This window comes from Gigantopelta aegis, chromosome 13, assembly GCF_016097555.1.
Source record: "Gigantopelta aegis isolate Gae_Host chromosome 13, Gae_host_genome, whole genome shotgun sequence".
NCBI classification, from domain to species: Eukaryota; Metazoa; Mollusca; class Gastropoda; order Neomphalida; family Peltospiridae; genus Gigantopelta; species Gigantopelta aegis.
In genome coordinates, this window is record NC_054711.1 from 29,332,930 (window position 1) to 29,355,839 (window position 22,910).

Below are 22,910 nucleotides of genomic sequence, written 5' to 3' on the forward strand. Positions count from 1 at the left end.
TTCACCTACTAAGGGGACCTAAATCTCTTGAATCAGTATCAGGAGAGTTATGGGGAGCATAGTAATAATTCTGACAAAGTCTTAACGGAAACCCACATTTCAATTGCGACAGTGGATCTTTCATATGCACTTTCCCACTGGTAGGATAGCACATACCATGGCCTTTGATATACCAGTTATGGGGCACTGGAGACAAAACCCAATCACACAATGAGTCCACTGAAGTGGTTCGATCCTAAGACTCAAGCATCTCAGGTGAGCGGTCTACTGACCGAGCTAGATCTTGCTAGAGTTGGGGGTGGTAATGAAATTTCAGGTTGGGTATCATTATAGGTATTTTGGATTTACCTCGGTTTTGTTACGTTATTTGGTATTGAAACAATAATAATACCGATACTGAGTTGTGTTTTCGTTCTACTCGGCTTTAAATACATGCCCAAGTCCGGTTTCATCCACTAATTTCAACTAAATAAAACTAAATTCCATATACAAGCCCCTCATCTCTCTCTTCTTTTCGGCTATTTTGCATTTCAGATATACTGTTGGTGCTTTAATACACAATACCGATACCGCGCATGGTATATCTGGTATACTGCCCAGCTCTAGATCTTGCTCTTGGCTGATTTAACCCAAAACACTAACATCATTATATTTAATTCCCATCTGTTTTACTTTTAAAAATATTAGTGAGCAGATCAACTATTGACAGTGTATTCTGAATTTACATATGTTATCGACATACCTGCAAAGGAACTGTTTCCTATATGATTCACAACGCTGACAAGTCGATAAGACACTGGCATGGAACCATCCTGAAGAAGAAATAATAATATGGAATTAGAGTATTAGTGCAGAGAAAAAGGTTTGGGGATCCTCTATAAAGCACCACCTGTCTAAGAAAAAATAATATTATGGAATATAAGAGTATTTAATGTTATAACATCACTTCCTAAAATTGCATCATTCATTGTGCAGTTACATTTCCGTGTATATTTTGAAAAAAAGAAGTTTGTTTTGTTTAACGACATTACTGGAGCACATGGATTAATGAATCATCAGCTATTGTATGTCAAACATTTGGTAATTCTGACACGTACTGGCGTAATCATTGGAGGAAACCCGCTACATTTTTCCTAATGCAGCAAGGGATCTTTTATATGCACCATCCCACAGCTTTTGATATACCAGTCATGGTGCACTGGCTGGAACGAGAAATAGCCTAATAGGCCCATTGACTGGGATTGATCCCAAACCGACCGTGCATCAAACGAGCGCTTTTCCAGTCGGCTACGTCCCATCCCCTGTATATTTTGAACTATGTGAATAATAAATAAATATTATTGCTTCGTTGGATTATATCACTCGTTGTGCACGTGAAATCGCTATAACACACGTCTGGCATACTGGTTATACTTCCCTGTATATTTTGAACTATGTGAATAATAAATAAATATTATTGCTTCGTTGGATTATATCACTCGTTGTGCACGTGAAATCGCTATAACACACGTCTGGCATACTGGTTATACTTCCCTGTATATTTTGAACTATGTGAATAATAAATAAATATTATTGCTTCGTTGGATTACATCACTCGTTGTGCACGTGAAATCGCTATCACACACGTCTGGCATACTGGTTATACTTCCCTGTATATTTTGAACTATGTGAATAATAAATAAATATTATTGCTTCGTTGGATTACATCACTCGTTGTGCACGTAAAATCACTATAACACACGTCTGGCATACTGGTTATACTTCCCTGTATATTTCGAACCATGTGGATAAAATATAAATATTTTTACTTCGTTGGATTACGTCATTTGCTGTGGATGTGAAATCGTTATGACACACGTGTGTCATACTGGTTATATTTCCCTGTATATTTTGAACTATGTGGATATTTCCCTGTATATTTTGTGGATAATAAATAAATATTCTTACTTAGTTGGATTACGTCTTTCGTAATACACATGAAATCATTACAACACATGTATCATACTGGTTATATTTCCTCGTATATTTTGAACTATGTGGATAATAAATAAATATTTTTACTTCATTGGATTCCTCCTCTTTCGATTTGTCGTCTGCTGCCTCAAGAGATGAGTTGCCGAAGACATCAAACTCATCACACTCACTGGTTTCCTCCACTGAGGGCAGGATGTTTTCCTTTTCTTCAAAACACCGCAGATCAACTGAAAACAGATTATTTACACCTCTATATTCAACCTTCTGACTATTGGAGTAATTTTTGACAAAAAACATGTTGGGGTGGGGAGGGGGGAGAGACAAATTTATAACTCACATAGTTTATTTATAAATACTTAAAACAAGCATTATGAGAGTACTGCTAAAGCAATACACAACAATTTTTCTTATCTCGGCTCAATATAAGAAGGCTTTCTAAAAAAAAAGTCCATAAATTTTTTCTTCACATCTCCTAAGTTCAAGGGCCATAACTCCGTCAAAAATAGGTAAATTGCCATGAAAGTAAAACTTATCTGTAACAGTACATGATAAAGCTATATACAAAATTTCAGCTCAATATCTTAAGGCATTCTAAAAAAAAAAAAACATCCGGAAAGCTATATGTGGGACAGACGGACAGAAGAACAGAGATGAAACCTATAGTCCCCTCCGATTGGACCAGTTGGGGACTAATAATGTTTGTATGTGAATCGGTAAGTATTATTTTTGTGTGTTTTTCTAACTTTGATATTTTAGAACAGTTAATTTTTATTAAAATTGGGCCAAAAATAGATAAAGTCATGTATTAAGTGCATTTGTGGCTTATGTCCAGTATTTATGTCCATTATTCCCAATAACTGTTTTTCTGACCAGAATGTTTTTTTGGAAGCAAACTACAATGTATATCCCAACACTGTAATTTTCGTTATTAGTAAAACAGTCTAATCCATTATCAAATTAGCTGTCACAATCAGCTATCAATTCCTGAAAATGACCGCGACGTTCCAGCACTTTTGTAAAGAAAAATGTCTTGCTGAAAATGAAAATATCTTTCACACAAAAACAAAAAACTAAAGCAGCCATTATCAAGATTAGTCTCACATGGGGACAATATTTCAAAATCTTAGGTACCCAGAAGTCACTTCACGTGAGTTTTACTTAGGTAACCGATTGTTTGGTTACGTGATTATAGTTCTCGTAACTGACGAGTTAGGTCTACCTAATCCTGAAACACTTGAAACTATGGTTCTACATTGGTGCTGTATTGATGGTTCAAATGTATTTTAAAACATAAATTGATTTTCACTTTCATTACCTATATATGGTACTTTTAATGTTAGAATGTAATTGTTCACCATGTTCACCACTTGAGGTTCTAGTGGTTTTAAAGATGGTTTTAAAGATGCATAACAGACACGCGAAGAGAACAACGGTGCTCCTGAAATATTGTGCCTGGTCTCAATTAGTCTAACGGTGGGAAATATGAACGAGTGCATGTACTGAATGCGGTATACAGTGAGTCGGTTTGCGTTATGTTGGGTTAGATATCTTGCCTGCAGTAGTCAGAAGGTTAAGGAGAGCTATCACTCTCTCCCCTAAGACTAGTTTAAGGTGAGTAACCAGTTGATACTTTTCTTTTCTTTGGGACTACATAATTGGTCAGTTCTGTGATTTTAGATGGGACAGGTTATTTGTTGGAGAAAATTTTAATTTTTAAAAGCAATATGGTGACATGGGTCCGGGTATTTTAGTGGTTAAGATAGTGGCAACTGACACGTCTGGTTACCTACCAAATATACACCTGCCAATCAGGAATCACAGGTGGAGGCAACTAAAAGAATAGACCAATTAACTAAGAAAACACTCCGTTCATCATGTCAGTACATACGTTAATGCATGGAAAAAACATGATACATCGTTGAACAGCTATTTTCACTTGTTTGTAGCCATTTTGACAATCGTAGTTCATTTTGTATTGAAAAATAGTTACTTATTGCCAGTTACAGGATATCATTACAGAACTTTGCAATACATGCCTGTTTCATCATCCTGCAAAAATCAGGTACATTTGTCTATTGAATTCCGAGACTAATTCCTGAAATGACGCTTTAAGTATTATGTAACCATCAGCTTGCCAGAGGGCGGATTAACTGGTATGAAACAAAATGGCTGCACCCGTTATATATAATAGCTGTCACACTTTTACCCAGTTTTATTAATTAAATATACCAATATACTTGTTGATATTTAGTGATAATGTGTATTAAATATCGCTGAATACGCCTACCACTCCAAAGACCGTATACATCATTCCTTTAACAGTTGTCATTTGAGACTCACCAGATGAGTCGTTGCATAGCGTCGGCAAGTCCGAATCCTTGTCCACTGAATTGTTCACATCACAAGTGCTACAACCATTCTTCTCTTCCACAAATGTTTCTGAAGACATTTTTCTACATTTATCATCCATTGTTAGATCATCATCAAGATTGTTCAGAGAAGTTTTTCTGCAATTATTTGAACTATTCCTCAATTCTGACACCCGGCTGACTTTTTTGACGTTTACACTCTCTAAATCTGAAAATTCCGAATCTGATATCACAATCAGATCACTACAAGGTGTTCTAGATGTATCTAGACGGGATACTTTTGTTCCATTTTGTTCTTCAGCTTCTCCCTTTTCTGAATGATCTGTTTGGGATTGTTTGACCTTTACACCCTCTAGATCTGAATCTGATATAACAATCAGATCACTAACAGGTTTTCTAGATGCATCTCGATGGCATATTTTTTCTCCATTGAGTTCTTTGTCTCCCTGTTCTAACTGATCTGTTCGTGACTCTGTAAATGAGCCGTCGCAGCAGACAGAGTTATCTATGGGTGTGGACGAGTCCTCCATCAAACTGTTCCATAAGGCGAGATCCAACTGCTCCTGTTCGGTCAGCTTCTGAAGATCTTTTTCTTCCAAATGTCCTGATTGTAAAAAAAAGAAGAAAAAGAATGTGATTTCAATGATATATTAATTAGTACATTGCTTATCAATGACTATTAAATATACTGTAAATCATGAAATTAATGCGAACAAGAAGAAATTAATGTGAAAAATGTGACGAACACATCGACACAATAATTACTTGACACATTTTATTTTTTTCCAATAAAGGTAATAAGCATGAATATAGTATTTTTACAAATAAAATAACAACAAAACAACCAACTATTTTAAAATAAATTGTTGATGTAAAAAAATTCATGTAATAAATAAAACAAAGTTTTAAATTAAATTGTTTATCCCAAATCTCACTGGAACAGAGCATGCGCACTAGCAGTGGCATCTATAAGTCCGGATATTTTCCACCCACTTCGAATCATGTCCGTTTTCACTTTAAAGTTTGTAATCATCAGTAAAAACCTGCTTCATTTTTTCTAATGTAGCAAGGGATCTTTTATGTGCACTTTTCCACAGACAGGAAAGCACATACCTTTGAACAGTTGTGGTGCACTGGTTGGAATGAGAAAAACCCCAATCAGTTGAATGGACCCACCGAGGTGGTTCAATCCTTCAACACAAGCACCTCAAGCGAGTACTCAACCGACTGAGCTAAATCCAGCCCCACATTGCTTATCAGTGACTATTAAATTTATCAATTCAAAAACTTTGCAAATATGTTTGTATAATGTTAGTTCGTTTAACAGTGTCAATCTGACAATCACTATACTTTAAATAATAACATATCAGTGATCGCAAAAGTTAGCTAAATCCAGATAAAGGAATTATTGGGGATATAAAACTTTAGCAAGGTTGGCATTATCAAACGTTAAAAAAATTAAGATTAAGTTGCAGGATTGTCTGAAAGAACACACTTGATATATTTGACATTATGTAGTAACAGACAATTATATTTAGTAGAAAATTGCAGCAAAGTGCATGCTATCTAACTTGTTGTTTGTATATTTATAGCATGTAACCACTACTGTGTGTTCTGTCAATCACTGACAAAACAATAGCACAAAAGCAGGACTACATTGCGACTGATTTGGTTGCATATGCGACCATTTTTTTCATTTGGCAACTAAAACCTTATCTATATAAAAAATACAAGTCCCTACGTGTGTGTGTGCGGGCAGGCATGCGTGTGTGCATGTGCATGTGCATGTGCATATATATATATATATATATATATATATATATATATATATATAAATATATAAATAAAACATACCAACTGAAGTAATTTTTTCACTTTCAAGTCTACTAAGCTCCAAAACTTTCTGCAATTCATCATCAGCTGCATCTTGATCGAACTCCCCATACTCCTGAAATTACAAACAATATCCCACTTTTAAACTTTTTCCACTGTCATTGGTTTAAACAATATTTATTCAACAACACATTACAATAAGATTGGTCCACAGGCTTAACCTATATTAAAGTTTAAAATTTGCTTTGTTTATGTTTAACGACACCACCAAGCGTCATCGACTGAGAAACAAATAGCAGTGTTCGAGATTAACGGTATCCCGATATCCCGGGGATACCAGAATTTAATTTTGGATACCAGACTTCAAGAACCCAGTATCCCACCAAGATACCATATAATACTAAATTCTCAGGTGGGATACCAGATTTTGAAATGTTAGTATCCAACTGGGATACTGCCCAATTTTTTTTATCTCGAACACTGAATAGGTATCTATCTTTGCCATGTTTTATTTTGTTGAATGTTAAATTTAGTCAAAAGTATAAACATGTTTACTGACAATACTATTTACGACCTAATTGTTGTAATTAGGTATTTATTTTTGCCATGTTTTTTTAATGAATGTTAAACTGTAGTTGTATGATGAATATACATATTTACGACAATACTATTTATAACCTTCACAACAGTTAGGGTCTTTATTTTGGGTTTTCCCTTTTCGTTTAACTTTTTAAGAATTTAATTATTTATTGACTAATACTAATGATCAAATATGTCACCTAAAGAGGAAGATAAAGCTTAAAAACACTAACATTTAGGGGTTGGAGTGGAGGCAGGATATTCATATTTACAAAATAGACTTAACTGCAACATTTGACAAAAAAAATTTCACTAGCCGTCGGGCATGGCAATAGAAGTTATTTACAAGCCCAACAATGAATATCACTAGCCATGAGAGTGGGCTACCATAATCTAGAAGGCCTGACTACTTGTATGACACAGCCTACCTACAGTTCAAGATACATTCGCTCCTGAGAATTCGAAGAAGTAGTATGTGGCAAACATTGATGTACACCACAAATAATATAGACATCCTTACCTTTTCTTTCTCCTGGGCTTGGAGAAGGCTCAGTTCAATTGCCTCTGCTAGTTTTGGATTGTGATCTTCCGAGTTATCAACCGATTTGCATTTGTCGTCAGTCTGAATTATAAACAAGTGTCAATTACTTTGCAGACTTACAAGGTGGAAAGGGGTAGGACGTAGACCAGTGGTAAAGTGCTTGTTTGCTTGCGAGGTCTGTTTGGGGATGATCCCCATTGATGGGCCCATTGGGCTATTTCTCGTTCCAGCCAGTGCATCATGGCTGGCATATCAAATATTGTGGTATGTGCTATCCTGTCTGTGGGATAGTGCATACAAAAGATCCCTTGCTACTGGGCAATTCCATTAAAAGGTCAACCTCCTACTCAATTTATAAATATTGGTTTAAACTTAATAATTGGTACCATTTAAAAGCTATAACATCAAAGTTTAATAATCTATAAAGGGTTTTAAACAAATAAATAAAAAGATGCATTGTTAAATTTTTTGATGGATTTATGGGGTACCCAGAATGATGATGAAAGTCACAAAACAGGGACCAAACATTCAAATTTCATTGTTTAAAGTAAAAGCAATATTATTATTGTTGTTTTTAAAACATTTAATTAAGCAGGTATGCATGAAATATTATAAATAACATTTCTCACACTTTGATCATTGTTGGGGGTTGTACCGGCCTTTCTCTCATCCTCAGGTATATGGAACAGAGCTATTACATGGGATATCACACGCTTGCGTTTAACATGACGTCGTTGGTAATATATGATGTCATATTAATGTGAGGTGGTGACGTGAGGTCATTAGACAGTTTTAAATTAATATTTTGTTGTTAAAACCTTCATTTTAAAAGCTATCTTGTTAATTTGTAGTGTTAAATTTTATCTAACACATGAAATAAACACGGCAAATACGATAATGTAGTTTATTTATGACAAAATAGTCAAATAAAAAAGTTACTTGTTCAGCCAGCCTCGTCCCAGGACAAAATATTCACCACCTCGGGTGTACCTTTTCTATCCCACATGACCGCATATGATAAAGTCTTATATTCTAACATGACCTCATTAGCATTGTACGTCCGTCACTAAATTTTATTGAGATTTCTGTTAACATACATTATACAGGTAAAACACAGACAAATGCAAACAAAACGAAAATTTAACACATTAATTGACAGTCATTCCAGTTCACAAATGTCACATTGTTATAAAAAATAAAAGCGAAATAAGATTCACGTGTGTGCACAATCTACCCGAGAAAAATAAAATCCATGTAGGCATCTTAGCCATGCATGACAATGAACATGTATTCATCTGCAGTACTGTGCCACTCAAGAAAACGATTCTGAAACTGATCACGAGATGGGTCATGTGTTCATTTTCATAGTAATATTTTTAACAAGACAAAACAAAAAAGTACTAAAACAATTTGGGAACAATAGTGTAGTGTTTATTGACTAAAAATGAGATCATGGGCGGTCTATAAATAGTGGGGTCAACGATCTACATCTACTGCGCCGAATCACCGGACATACAAATCGTTTTGGATACAAGGGGGTGCCTATATTTATGCACCATTTTAAAATGTTTATTTACTACAGACAAAACAATTTGTAGTGTATTTCAGATTATGCACTGCTTCATTGGTGACAGTTACATTTTATCAAGTACTTCAGTGTTCACATAGAAAATGGTCCTTGAATGCTTAGGTGCGCCGATACACCAGACAGCACTGTATGTTAAAATGACCACATATGTCTGACATCCAATAGCAGATGATTAATATATCAATATTCTCTAGTGTTGTCGTTAAACAAAACAAACTTTACAAGGAGGAAAGTTGGAGGATCAATCAGACTGAGCTATTCCCCATCCCAACCAATGTCCCAATGTATATCAAAGGACATGGTATGTGCTGTCCTGTCTATGGGAAAGTGCACATAAAAGACCCCTTGCTGCTAATGGAAAAATGTAGCAAGTTTCCTCTGAAGACCGTCATATTTTCAACTGTTTGACAGCCAATAGCCGATGATTAATTAATCAATGTGCTCTAGTGGTGTTGTTTAACTTGGACCGATTGGCTGATGACTGTGAACATTTTATTTTTAAAATTTTGATTAGCGATATATCTGGTCAGCAAGATTAGTAATTATTGCTTAATGTTTTAAAATTGTGTAGCAATCTCTGAAACTTGAACAAAATGGAAGAATGATGGTCGTAGAATTGATGATCCTTGATAGATTTTTAAAAAGTCAAAGTTTGTTTTGTTTAATGACACCACTAGAGCACATTAATTAATCATCAGCTATTGGATGTCAAACATTTGGTAATTCTGACTCGTAGTTATCAGAGGAAACCCGCTACATTTTTCATAATGTAGCAAGCGATCTTTTATATGCACTTTTCCACAGACAGAAAAACACATACGACGGCCTTTGATCAGTTGTGGTGCACTGGTTGGAATGAGAAAAAAACCCAATTAGTTGAATAGATCGACAGAGTTGGTTTCACAAATGGTATATCAAAGGCTCTTGTATCAGGGTACAATATTTCACAAGAACCGTTATTCTGTTCGCGTGTTAGTTACGCAAATTTTAAAATCACGAGAACTGCCAATCAGTTACGTGGTGAACAATTACATTCTAACATTAAAAGTACCATATATCAGTAACGAAAGTGAAAATCTGTTTTATGTTTTTTAAATACATTTGAACCACCAATGTAGCACAGAACCCATAGTTCAAGTGTTTTAGGATTAGGTAGGCCTAACTCATTGGTTATGAGAACTATATTCACGGTTACATAAGTAAAACTCATGTGAACGGATTTCCGGTTACCTAAGATTTTGAAATATTGTTCCCTGTGGTATGTATTGTCCTGTCTGTGGGAAGTGTATATAAAAGATCCCAGTGTGTTTTACAGAGAGGAGAAGCTTATGTGACGATAACAAGTTTTATCTCTTATACTGAAGACAAGACAAAAGATAAACAAACCTCAGAAATGTTGTTGGTTTCTTTATCCGTGAAGCTCTCTTGTTTTATCACATCTTTATTGTCATCATGTTTCGTTGAATCTTTGTCTGATAGTGTTCGGATCCGCTTGAATTTATACCTGCAAAACACAACAATTACATATATAAAAACAATTTAAGATGCAGTAGAATCTCGTTGGGTCGAAGTCGGAAGGGTCGAATATACTGCAACGCTCGAACCAAAAACAAAAGAAAGAAAAAAAGAAAGAAATGCTTTATTTAACGACACTTAAAACATTTTATTTATGGTTATAGGGTATCAGACATATGGTTAAGGACCACACAGATATTGAGAGAGGAAACCCGCTGTTGCCACTTCATGGGCTACTCTTTTTGATTAGCAGCAAGGGCTCTTTTATATGCACCATCCCACAGAGAGGGTAGTACATACCACAGCCTTTGGATATACCAGTCGTGGTGCACTGGCTGGAACGAGAACCAAAAACGAAGTCCGGAGTTACACTTACACGCTGTTGACCGAAATGGTTAGGTCAAACACTTTCTCGAGCACCGACGGGGTTCGAGCCAACAGGATTCAACTTTACTTAAAATAAAAATACGTCTGGAAGCACCAACTTTCTGTTGTTATACGATACAAGTCTGATTATGTCTCACTTCACACCTAACCGGCCTCGGTGGCGTCGTGGCAGGTCATCGGTCTACAGGCTGGTAGGTACTGGGTTCGGATCCCAGTCGAGGCATGGGATTTTTAATCCAGATACCGACTCCAAACCCTGAGTGAGTGCTCCGCAAGGCTCAGTGGGTAGGTGTAAACCACTTGCACCGACCAGTGATCCATAACTGGTTCAACAAAGGCCATGGTTTGTGCTATCCTGCCTGTGGGAAGCGCAAATAAAAGATCCCTTGCTGCCCGTCGTAAAGAAGAGTAGCCTATGTGGCGACAGCGGGTTTCCTCTAAAAACAGTGTCAGAATGACCATATGTTTGACGTCCAATAGCCGATGATAAGATTAAAAATCAATGTGCTCTAGTGGCGTCGTTAAATAAAACAAACTTTACTTTACTTTCACTTCACACCTCTTAGCTTCATGTGTATGCACCTCATAGCAAATCAAAGAAAAACAACCATCCCAAGAATTCAATGTCTGGCCTATAATAAATTTGTTATATCACAGCTGCACGGTAATTAGCATTCATACATGCAAGTTACTATACACAAAGTTTAATTGATATGGGACCTACAGGGCTTCTAGATTATGGTAGCCCCACTCCCATGGCTAGTAATATTCAGTGTTGAGCTAGTAAATAATTAGTATAACTAGCCCGACGGCTAGTGAAAAAAACCCCTTATCAAATGCTTTTTGTAAATATGAATATCTTGCCCCCTCTTTCTACCCCAATCTAAGGATTTTTATGCTCAATCTCCCTCTTTAGGTGACATATCTGATTATTACTATTTGTAAAATTGTATTTATTTGAAGTAGGGCTAGTACATTTTTAATCATGGCTAGTACATTTTTAAAATCACTGATCCCATGGCTAGTGGATGTTTATAAAATTCTAGAAGCCCTGGACCTAATTCACTAAACTCTCACAACTTTACGATATCGCAGTGCAATGCAAAAAGACTTGCAAAGAGGATGCTTTGTTGTCTAGCAGAGCCTAAGAGTGCTTTGTGAATTGGGCCCCTGGGATTTACAATTAACAAGAAATTAAGAGCTAAACACAAAAACCTGGCAATGAACACATAAGCTGACATCATTGCCGGGAACGTAACACATGAATGTATCTCATCTTTTGACTTTGTAAATACGAGAGAGTAAATCAAGTATTTTGGAATTTTTTCTTTTGGTTTTGAGACTTTGTAAATATGAGAGAGTAAATCAAGTATTTTGGAATTTTTTCTTTTGGTTTTGATATTTGCTTTTCATGGAAATTCATGATTTAGTTGAAATGTTCTATGCCTGTTATTTCTGGAACAGCTTTTACATGACCAAAACTTCTCTCAGGCTATGTTTCGGGTCCCTATTCTGTGAGAATTACGAAAAAATACCGATGCTAACCCTGAGTTATAGTCAAGACGTCGACGCAATCCTGAGTCAATCACATGGTCAGCTGACAAAGACTTCACTGGACTGAAAATATAAACAAGATACACACATCAATATTCATTTTCTTACCATAACACACCAGTGTTTAATATCTTTTGACTACAACACTAAGTGAAGGTCATATTAATATGTAATATTCTCCATTTTAACATAAGCATGGTATTATTCCATTGTCTCGTATGCTAATTGAATAAGGGAATGCATGAATGAATGAATGTTTAATGACACACCAGCACGAAAAATACATCGGCTACTGGATGTCAAACTATGGTAATGCAAACAAATAAGGTGATGATCAACATCAATATAAAAATTCAAGATTTAAATAAAAACAGTGTAAAGAACTGTGCAAAAATACAAATATCACAGATAGATACTGACTTTTACTCAAAATTTCAATTTGTGCTGTATTGGCCATTCTCAAAGAGAATGTTACACCCCTGCACCCCGGTGAGGTTACAGCATGCACAGGGGTTGAATAAGGGTGTCTGTAGTATTTATATCGCTTGTGTATAATTTGACTGAAACACAGCATGTACCATCTATGTGATCTGAAACGATGGAATACACCCTGAAGGCAGTTATGTTAACTGTTGATTTCGAAAACACATAAGTTTATTAAAACTGCCTAAGGGGTTTATTAAAACTGTAGGAATGTTTGTATTTATAGCATTTTAAACAAGCTTCCATTTCGTATCATGTTTATGTTCCAAGTGAAATAATTTTCTGTTGTCACAAGCTTTAGTGAGCGACAATGAAAATTATTTCACGAGGTATATAAACATGATACGAAATGGTAGCACGTTTAATATCCTATTTATTACCCATAACTGATCTTAATTTATATCACTCAACTCATTTGACCGACGTTCCTGTAAGGTTGTAGTGCACCAATCGATAACGTCACTTGGCGTTCTAGTGGGACGTATCACTTTGATATTTCAATATTTAGTTACATGCTCCTACACCACTTTGATATGTACCAAGATATTTTTAACCATATGGGTAATAATTTCCATTATTATCCATATGGTTCAACATAACCGAGTTAATAATAATCATACGAAGCACACGTGTGTAATGACGTAATTTTGGGAAGTGACGACATAACATGACGTTGCTTATCCAGTCACAACCCAGACCATGCATTTGAAATATGATGTCATTTCATCATCTCCTTCTAGTTGTGGCTGAAACATTTTGAGTTGGGTCTTGTTATTTATAAAGAAAACAACAATAATAATATGGATAATAAAGAAAATATTACACTCGCATGTGAGTCATACTGATTTTATGAAACTCGAGTCAGGATTCATGTATTAACCTCTCTCGCTCGTGCAATACAAAAATTCTGACACTCTGTTCATAAAATCAGTACGACACACAAGTTTGTATAATAATCTCTATTTAGTAAATGTTATAATATGACGAAACAAGAGTTTATTAAAACTGTATGTATGTTGGTATTTAGCATTTGTAACCAATACCACAATACAGTGAAACAAGACAAGCTTTAACAGTCGAATCAGCAGTCCGATGTTGACATGCAGTAACTGTTATACTCGGTCACGGTATTTAGAAAAGAAACCTGCAATACATACCTCAAATGCTGTAAGTGATTGAACGGCATAGCAGGCGGGGGCTGCGTAGATTCATCACAGTGAGACACAAGTGTAAGGAAGCGACAGATGGACATATTCTGTCCAGTCTTGTTGCGCCGAGCTATCTGTGTGTCATACGTGTACCGCTTTACATGAAGTATCAGGATTCTAGAATAAATATATAGACATTATATAAACAAGATAATCACATATATATATACACACACGCACACACATATACAGGGCACAATATTTCATGAGAACTGTTCTTCTGTTCGCGTGTCAGTTATGCAACTTTAAAATCACGAGAACCCCCAATCTATTACGTGGTGAACAATTACATTCTAAAATTAAAAGTACCATATATCAATAATGAAAGTAAAAATCAGTTTATGTTTTTAAATATATCTGAACCACCAAAGTAGCACAGAACCGTAGTTCAAGTGCTTTAGGATTTAGATAGACTCAACTCATCGGTTACGAGAACTATATTCACCTAAGTAAAACTCACGTGAACAGACTTCCAGATACCTAAGATTTTGAAATATTGTTCCCATATATGAACAGGGCTTGCACTGTCGGTAGCCAAATTAGCCATTGGCTAACTTTTACAAAAAATGGCTAATAAAATTTGCAAGTGGCTAACATTTTTGCTAAGCCATTTTTTATCTTTTGATGTGAACAAACGGTTACATAATCTGTCCAACACCTCAAACATAATAATAATAACAAATATTCAATCAACGTAATAGCGATCTTGCGACTGGTAATGAGAAACGGTGTCATCCAGAATACAGCGTAGGCCTAATGATGTTTGCTTATTTTAACACTCACGGTTATTAATTTTAACGGCATACATTCAACAAGTATGAAAGCGATGTCTGGAAGATATGTAACTTGTTATTTTAACTTTGTAAAGGCTTTGAACCAAAGTAATAAAAATAGAACGACAATGCATGTCAATTTGAATACACATGCCAGTTCAGGGCCGAAAGACATGTAGGCTATCCCAAGGGCGAGTTCAGCCAGACCAAGCAAAAACAAAATGTCCGCTAGACTGGTTTATGTGCTTCACGTTAAACCAAATGGACACCAATCAAATAGTTTGCGAGCATTAGGAAGAAAATTTGTTGGCTGAACTGAGGACAGCGCTCTGCGCGAATATACGTCACGCTTCAAAGTCAGCAGAGATCCACGTGTTATGAGACATCATTGTGGACATTAAATAATATGATTAGACACAAGTAAATCTTGATGTAAATTTGTAGAAAAACAATAGTTATTCGCATCAATGAATACCTAACTGCAGTTTCATTTATTTTCTTTGTCTTTGTTAATTTCGTACCCATGGTCGAGAGCATGCATGCAAATCGCGATCGCAGGAAACGAACATACAGTATTTATACAAATTGCAGTTAAACGTACACTGAATAAAATTAGTTTACAATAATCATATTAGATAATTTTAGATATAAATGTGTAAGACTGTGAGGTGATATTTAATAAGTTAGCTGCATTTCAAAAAGACCGTAAATTTAAATTTTATTTAACAATTTTTTTTTTTTTACAAATGGAATTGTAATACTGTGAAGTCACCATTCTTAGCCTAGGTATTTTACAAGCAGAAATCACAAGTATTTAACATGACACTGAAATCAGCAACAACATGGTGCAAATTATGAAAATGTTGGAGGTGGGGAACTGAGGGGTTACTTAAAAAAAATAAAAGAAAAATAATGTCTTGATTCTGTTAGGTAAAGTCACTGATCCTGCTTACATTAGGAAGTGTAAAATATGTCTATCAGTTTTAGTCTACACATTGCTTATGTTTTGCTTAACCTTCAGACTAGTGGATTCATTTTTGATAAAAAAAAACCACGCTGACGGGGTAACAAATTTATAAAGTTTATATTTGAATCGGTAAGTATTATTTTTGTGGGTTTTTCTAATTTTTATATTTCACATCAGTTATTAATAATTAAAATTAGGGTTAAAAAATGGGGAATGCACTGTATACAGTGTATAGTATGTCGACTGGTGTGATGTCGGGTGAGATATCTCGCCTGCGGTAGTCAGAAAGTTAAATTATCAACCAAATTGCCCAATACATTTTCATATCTCCTAAGTTCAAGCGCCATAACTATGAAAAATGGTCAAATAATACATAATATGAAATATAAAACCTTTACCGTACCGTTATACAGATACACATAATCATGTTATAATTTTATTATTGTTGTATATTGTAAGGCGATGATTCAAGGCACCCCAACCATGACATTGCCACTGATCTGGGGATAAAAAAGGTTTAGGAAAAAACAACCCAAAAAAAAAAAAAATATTAAATTGTTATTTATAGATGAAATGTCACCTGGACATGGGGGGAAAAAAACAGAAAAAAAGAAAAGAAAAAAGAAAAGAAAAAAAGGTCAAATCTCCACAAAAGTTAAAACTAGATCTGTAACAGTACACAATAAAGCTATACACAAAATTTCAGCTCAATATTTTGAGGCATTGCAAAAAAAAAAAAAAACCTGAAAAAATATCCGAGGGACAGATTGACAGACAGACAGACAAGGATGGAGACACAACCTATAGTCCCCTCCGTTTGGACCAATAGAAGACTAATAAATGTGTAGAATCTTGTTGGGTTGAACTCGGAAGGTTCGAATACACCACAACGCTCGAACCAAAAACTAAGTCCCGAGTTACACTTAACACAATGTTTCAACCGAATGGTTAGGTCGAACTACACAATGGGTCGAACACTTTCTTGAGCACCGACAGGGTTCGAACCAACGCGATTCAACTGTACGTATGAAACTAAACTCAGCTTTTTAAATGTTTTTTGCTTAATTGTTCACAATGTTCATGAAAATCTCAAGATACCTTGGTAATCGTGTGAATTTGTGTGTGACCTCTGATTTTGAGTGTCCACATTTTCCACATGTGTACTCTAACTCTTCCTTCTTGAAAAAAACATCTAGAGCATCTTGAATAGACCTCCGGCTGAAAAGATCAACAAAGCATAACGGTAAAATTTAAAACAAATTGGATTGTTTTCTTTTTTCATCAATACATGATCTGTTAAAACTTCTTAATGACAGAAATCATTACGTAATTAATTATTCATGCCAAAATTTTAAAACTAAAATAAATTATAATCAAATTCACAGGGAAAAATATAGTGTCGTGAAAAAAAATAAAAATAATATGGGACGCAATTTAATTTTCTTTATGGCCAATACATATGTTGGATTATTTTTTCAAGTGCACGATGGCAGTGTTCAAGATTAAAATATTTTTGCCAGTATCCCAGTTGGATACTAACATTTCAAAATCTGGTATCCCACCGGAGAATTTAGTATTACATGGGATGGGTTCTTGAAGTATGGTATCCAAAATTAAATTCTAGTATTCCCAGGATATCGGGACTGTTAATCTCGAACACTGGATGGAAAATAATTTAAGGGTACGAAATACAAACAAAACTGATTATAAGGGCCTCTACAAGGCTGTTATGGTTTGAAATATTTTGAAATTAGACCCTACATTTCATGTGCTTTGACAAATTTTAAGCAGCAGTTCTCTAGTAATCCTTCTAAAATTTATAAAAATACATTCTTAATTTCTATTATTTCAGGGTTCGTAATTTTACACTTCTTACCTTCCAACAGAAAAAGAAAGAAAGAAATGTTTTATTTAATGACGCACTCAACACATTTTATTTACTGTTATATGGCGTCAGACAAATGGTTAAGGACCACACAGATTTTGAGAGGAAACCTGCTGTTGCCACATAGGCTACTCTTTTATGACAGGCAGCAAGGGATCTTTTATTTGCACTTCCCACAGGCAGGATAGCACAAACCATGGCCTTTGTTGACCCAGTTATGGAACACTGGTCGGTGCAAGTGGTTTACACCTACCCATTGAGCCTTGCGGAGCACTCACTCAGGGTTTGGAGTCGGTATCTGGATTAAAAATCCCATGCCTCGACTGGGATCCGAACCCAGTACCTACCAGCCTGTAGACCGATGGCCTGCCACGACACCACCGAGGCAGGTTTCCAACAGAAGTGGGCAGGACATAAGCCAATGGTAAAGTGCTCGCTTGATGTGTTGTCAGTCTAGGATCGATCCTTGTTGATGGGCCCCATTAGGCTATTTCTCATCCCAGCCAGTGCATCACGGCTGGTGTATCAAAGGCCATGGTATGTGTTATCCTGTCTGTTGGATGGTGTATATAAAAGATCCCTTGCTACTAATAGAAAAATGTAGCGGGTTTCCTCTCTTAGACTATATGTCTGAATTATCACATGTTTGACATCCAATAGCCGATGATTAAAAAATCAATGTGCTCTAGTGGTGTCATTAAACAAAACAAAAAAACCTAAATGGTGACTGTAACAATCAAGTTTTACCTGCTCTGGGGTAAATCCACTGAGAGATCATTGAATCTCTCGGCCTTTGCAACTTCTTCATGGCAACTGTAAAATTTCACAAATAATGTTAATATTTTAAAATAAAATAAATTATTGACTGGAATACTGTATCATATTAATACTATAACTCAGTGGACATTTCGTTCAGTATCGTGTCATGAATAGCTACACAAGTTTCAGATATATCCACTCAAATTTTAAAACACCAAACAGTAGTTGCCAATAAATTTTTAATAAAACTAGAAATATCGCTAATCAAGATTTTTAACACAAAAAGTTCCTTGTAACTATAATTGTGGCATTTACTCAAGACATAAGGATGTATACTATCAAATCAAATCCCATAGACGACAATAGTAACATATGTGGCTAAAACTCCTACCTGCAGCGTATCAATCAACATAAATGCCACAGATATAAATACTACCACCTCTCACCCTTAAAGTGAATCATAAAACATTGGGGGTCAAGCTGCTATTTCTGAGATAACGGGTAGGGTCTATGACTACCCTAGTTCCGCACAAAATTTGAGTACTTTTTTTTACATACGTGTTTCAAGCACAAGGCTACTTGACACAGTGGTACTAGATAAAATAAAATTGCATAAATTTTTTTCCCAGATGAAACGATTTTATTTCACAACCAACACACTCACATTTATCACCAATCACAGAACTTGTGGTGTTTACTTCTCTATCAAAGTTGGGTGCACCTCGAACTTTGACCCAGCCAGAAGTTATTTGGTTTAGTACTACCATAAAACACTATATAGGTAAAGTCTTTAAGTATTTGAAAGTGTATTACCATAGTGTCATATTTTGCTGGGTTTTTTTTATATTTATGACAAACGTAATCTATGCATAATGAACTGCAGAACCGGCCTTGGTGGTGTCGTTAAGCCATCGGGCATAAGGCTGTTAGGTACTGGGTTCGCAGCCTGGTACCGGCTCCCACCCAGAGCGAGTTTTAATAACTCAATGAATAGGTGTATGACCACTAAACCCTGTTCTCTCACTAACAACTAACAATTAAGCGACTGTCCTGGACAGACAGCCCAGATAGGTGAAGTGTATGCCAAGGACAGCATGCTTGAAACATTAATTGGATATAAGCATGAAAATAAGTTGAAATGAACTGCAGGAGATCAATACAGTAATGATTTGTCAGTGGACATAAACAGTTACTTCCTTAAGAATTCTCGGTCAAAATAGAAAATAAACAGAAGGATCTATGTGATATATCCATCAAATGAGTAACCAGTTCTTCGTTCTCAAAGAATTACAAACACTGGCAGATAGCAATACAATATTTTTAACCAAGCAGATAAACAAATGACTTATCGCATGCAACACTTCAAACTCAAGTTGTGCCGTGTTCAATTTACAAAAACTGACCGACTGAAATTAAAAAATGTTTAACAATGTAATGAACAAATAAATTACTTAAAGCAAGTTTCCATGTACATCTGTCATGTGTCTACAAACACTGGCAGACACATTTTTAAAGAATCTGTAAACAATGTAGACAATGAATGAATAACTTGAGTGAGTGAGTTAAAGTATTTACGTGCATATATGCCACGAAGGCTTCACGCATGCCTATCTCGGGTTTAATCTCCGACTTTCGCCAGTGACTAAGTCCGGACAGGGGAGGGAGAGGGAGAGGGAGGGAGGGGGAGAGGGAGAGGGAGAGGGAGAGGGAGGGAGAGAGAGAGAGAGAGAGAGAGAGAGAGAGAGAGAGAGAGAGAGAGAGAGAGAGAGAGAGAGAGAGAGAGAGAGAGAGAGAGAGAGAGAGAGAGAGAGGGAGAGAGAGAGGGGGGGGGGGGGGGGTGTGTGTGTGTTTGAAGTGGGCGGAATTTGGAATAAAATAATTAGTAAGGACTAAAAAGCCTAAGTCTACTGAGAATAACCTGCACCCCAATCATGTCCGGACTAAGAAATTAAATCCAAAAGTAAAATTGACTGCTCGGCCTAAAAGGTTTTAAGGTGATTTGAGCAATTGAATGGGCGCCAAAGTAAAGTGCGTTGGACTATTTACAAAAAAATAAACATAAAATTTTTGAACCACAGCCAAAAAAATTTAAAGTCCAACTAAGCCCAAAAAAGGAGGTTACCTGTCCTAGGTAAGGTTGGCTTCTACTTCGGGGAGGCTTGAAGTAAGTTTTTGTGTACAACACTTCAAACTCTTTGAGTTTACAAACACTCAGCCCTCGAAATTCACGTCGGCAGTCGGCAATGCTGTCACAAAAGCTATTGCAAACTTGATTTGCGACGGCATTTCATTGCTATCGCAAATCTGTGAGTGGTCAAAAGTCTGTAGGCACTTCTCTTTGAACTCTGTCCAATTACAGATCCCAGAAAAAAGCCTAAATTTATTATCGTGTGTGGCTCAGTTTCCTCAATTAATATAAATTGGTTTATTCCAGTATAGAAGCTTATGAAAGTAAAGTTGAGATGTTATGTTTTAGCATATTATTACAGCAGTGGATCATATATGAATAATTTTGACAGCATTAATCTTTTCTTTAAAATTGCCGCCGTAGTGCCATTGCAAAATTGATTAGCGACGGCACTTAACTGCCGTAGCAAACTTGTCCGAATTTCAAGGGCTGAACACTGGCTGATACCATGGGATAGAAAAGGGGGGAAATGCCAAAGTAAGAGGTCAGGATAGAGTATAAATAAAATATTAAAATGCATAACTTGAAGCAAGTTATCATGTACAACACTTCGAATCAAACTCTTGAGTTTGCAAACACTGGCTGATACAAACAAAAATATATTAAAATAAGTAGATGATGAACGATTTACTTGAAGCAAGTTATCGTGTGCAACACTTCGAACTCGAAGTTGTCCTGCGTCGGGTTTACAAACACTTTGGGCTCCGTTTCCTTCGTGTCTTTGTTAGGACTGGGAGTGGCCTTTGTAATCTTAGTAACCTCCTCCTTTAGCTGGTCTAAAACCTGACCAAGAAACTCATGGGCATCCTTAAAAAAAAAAAAAAAAAACCCACATTTAAGCTACAGCTATTTGGCTATTTGGTGTCTAAATTGTGGTTATTTTGGCCCTTTGGGGTGGTTAGAGAGAGAGAGAGAGAGAGATGGACGGAAAGAGCGAGAGACAGAGAGAGAGCGAGAGACAGAGAAAGAAGACAGACAGAGAAAGAAGAGAGACAGAGATAGACGGACGGAGACAGAGCGAGAGACAGAGAGAAGAGAGACAGACACAGAGAAAGAGAGAGAGAGAGAGAGAGAGAGAGAGAGAGAGAGAGAGAGAGAGAGAGAGAGAGAGAGAGAGAGAGAGAGTAAAAGTAAAATTTGTTTTATTTAACGACGCCACTAGAGCACATTGATTTTTTTATCTTGTCATCGGCTATTGGACGTCAAACATGGTCATTCTGACACTTTTTAGAGGAAACCCGCTGTCGCCACATAGGCTACTCTTTTACGACAGGCAGCAAGGGATCTTTTATTTGTGCTTCCCACAGGCAGAAAAGCACAAACCATGGCCTTTGTTGAACCAATTATGGATCACTGGTCTGTGCAAGTGGTTTACACCTACCCACTGAGCCTTGCAGAGCACTCACTCTGGGTTTGGAGTCTGTATCTGGATTAAAAATCGCATCCTTCGACTGGGATCCGAACCCAGTACCTACCAGCCTGTAGATCGATGGCCTAACCACCACGCCGGTAAAGGAGACAGAGACAGAGACACAGACAGACAGACACAGAGAGAGAGAGAGAGAGAGAGAGAGAGAGAGAGAGAGAGAGAGAGAGAGAGAGAGAGAGAGAGACACACACACACACAGAGAGAGACAGAGAGAGAGAGAGGAGACACTTGCTGCCACAACAAATATATACAATTTTCCATAGACAGGACAGTATATATACAATGGCCATTGCTCTACTAGTTATTGAAATATGAAAAAGGCTTGCTTCATAGAGGGTGATCGACCCTATGTCCCATCAAACTTTAGGTGAGCACCCGACCCTACTAAGTTACGGTTAGCTGACACCACTAGAGCACATTCATTTATTAATCATTTGATTCTATATGTCAAACATTTGGTAAGTTGGACATATAGTCTTAGAGGGAACTTGCTACATTTCGCCCACCCCCCTTAGCAACAATGGATCTTTCATATACAATTTCCCACAGACAGGACAGCATATACCAAGGCCTTTCATGTACTAGTTTTGGGGCACTGGATGGGACCGGAAAACCCCCAATCAAACAATGGATCCACCGAAGGGTTAGCCAGTGAGAGTAATAAGAAGCCTGTATCTAACCGATTCCCAAACTTACATGTTGCTGATAGCCCGAGAACCGACGTGCTGTTGAAGATATTGCACTTTTGATGTTCCGCAACATGTCTCGTCGTGTGAGGTCATTTCCTGTTAACTTGCAGCGTGAGTTCATCAGACGGGCTAAAGCACTGACAAATACAAGAGATATGACATAGCAGAACAGCAGACTAGATAGTACTG

At 36.5% G+C, this 22,910-nt stretch overlaps 1 protein-coding gene across 3 annotated transcripts in view; it reads right to left on the bottom strand.

The window, feature by feature from the left end:
• The window catches only part of LOC121387529 (ubiquitin carboxyl-terminal hydrolase 37-like), a 42,304-nt gene that overhangs the window by 3,160 nt on the left and 16,234 nt on the right, over window positions 1-22,910 (bottom strand). For 2 of the 3 annotated variants that reach the window (XM_041518678.1, XM_041518677.1), the window contains exons 9-21: window positions 22,729-22,858; window positions 21,235-21,410; window positions 19,819-19,821; window positions 18,404-18,469; window positions 16,870-16,989; window positions 13,981-14,148; window positions 12,332-12,403; window positions 10,271-10,388; window positions 7,276-7,377; window positions 6,198-6,291; window positions 4,315-4,947; window positions 2,062-2,201; window positions 743-812 (exon numbers count right to left, since the gene is read on the bottom strand). In XM_041518678.1, coding sequence (XP_041374612.1) covers window positions 743-812; window positions 2,062-2,201; window positions 4,315-4,947; window positions 6,198-6,291; window positions 7,276-7,377; window positions 10,271-10,388; window positions 12,332-12,403; window positions 13,981-14,148; window positions 16,870-16,989; window positions 18,404-18,469; window positions 19,819-19,821; window positions 21,235-21,410; window positions 22,729-22,858 — 1,892 coding nt within the window. The remainder of the gene's footprint in view (window positions 1-742; window positions 813-2,061; window positions 2,202-4,314; window positions 4,948-6,197; window positions 6,292-7,275; window positions 7,378-10,270; window positions 10,389-12,331; window positions 12,404-13,980; window positions 14,149-16,869; window positions 16,990-18,403; window positions 18,470-19,818; window positions 19,822-21,234; window positions 21,411-22,728; window positions 22,859-22,910) is intronic. The other variant, XM_041518679.1, reaches the window with a different exon arrangement.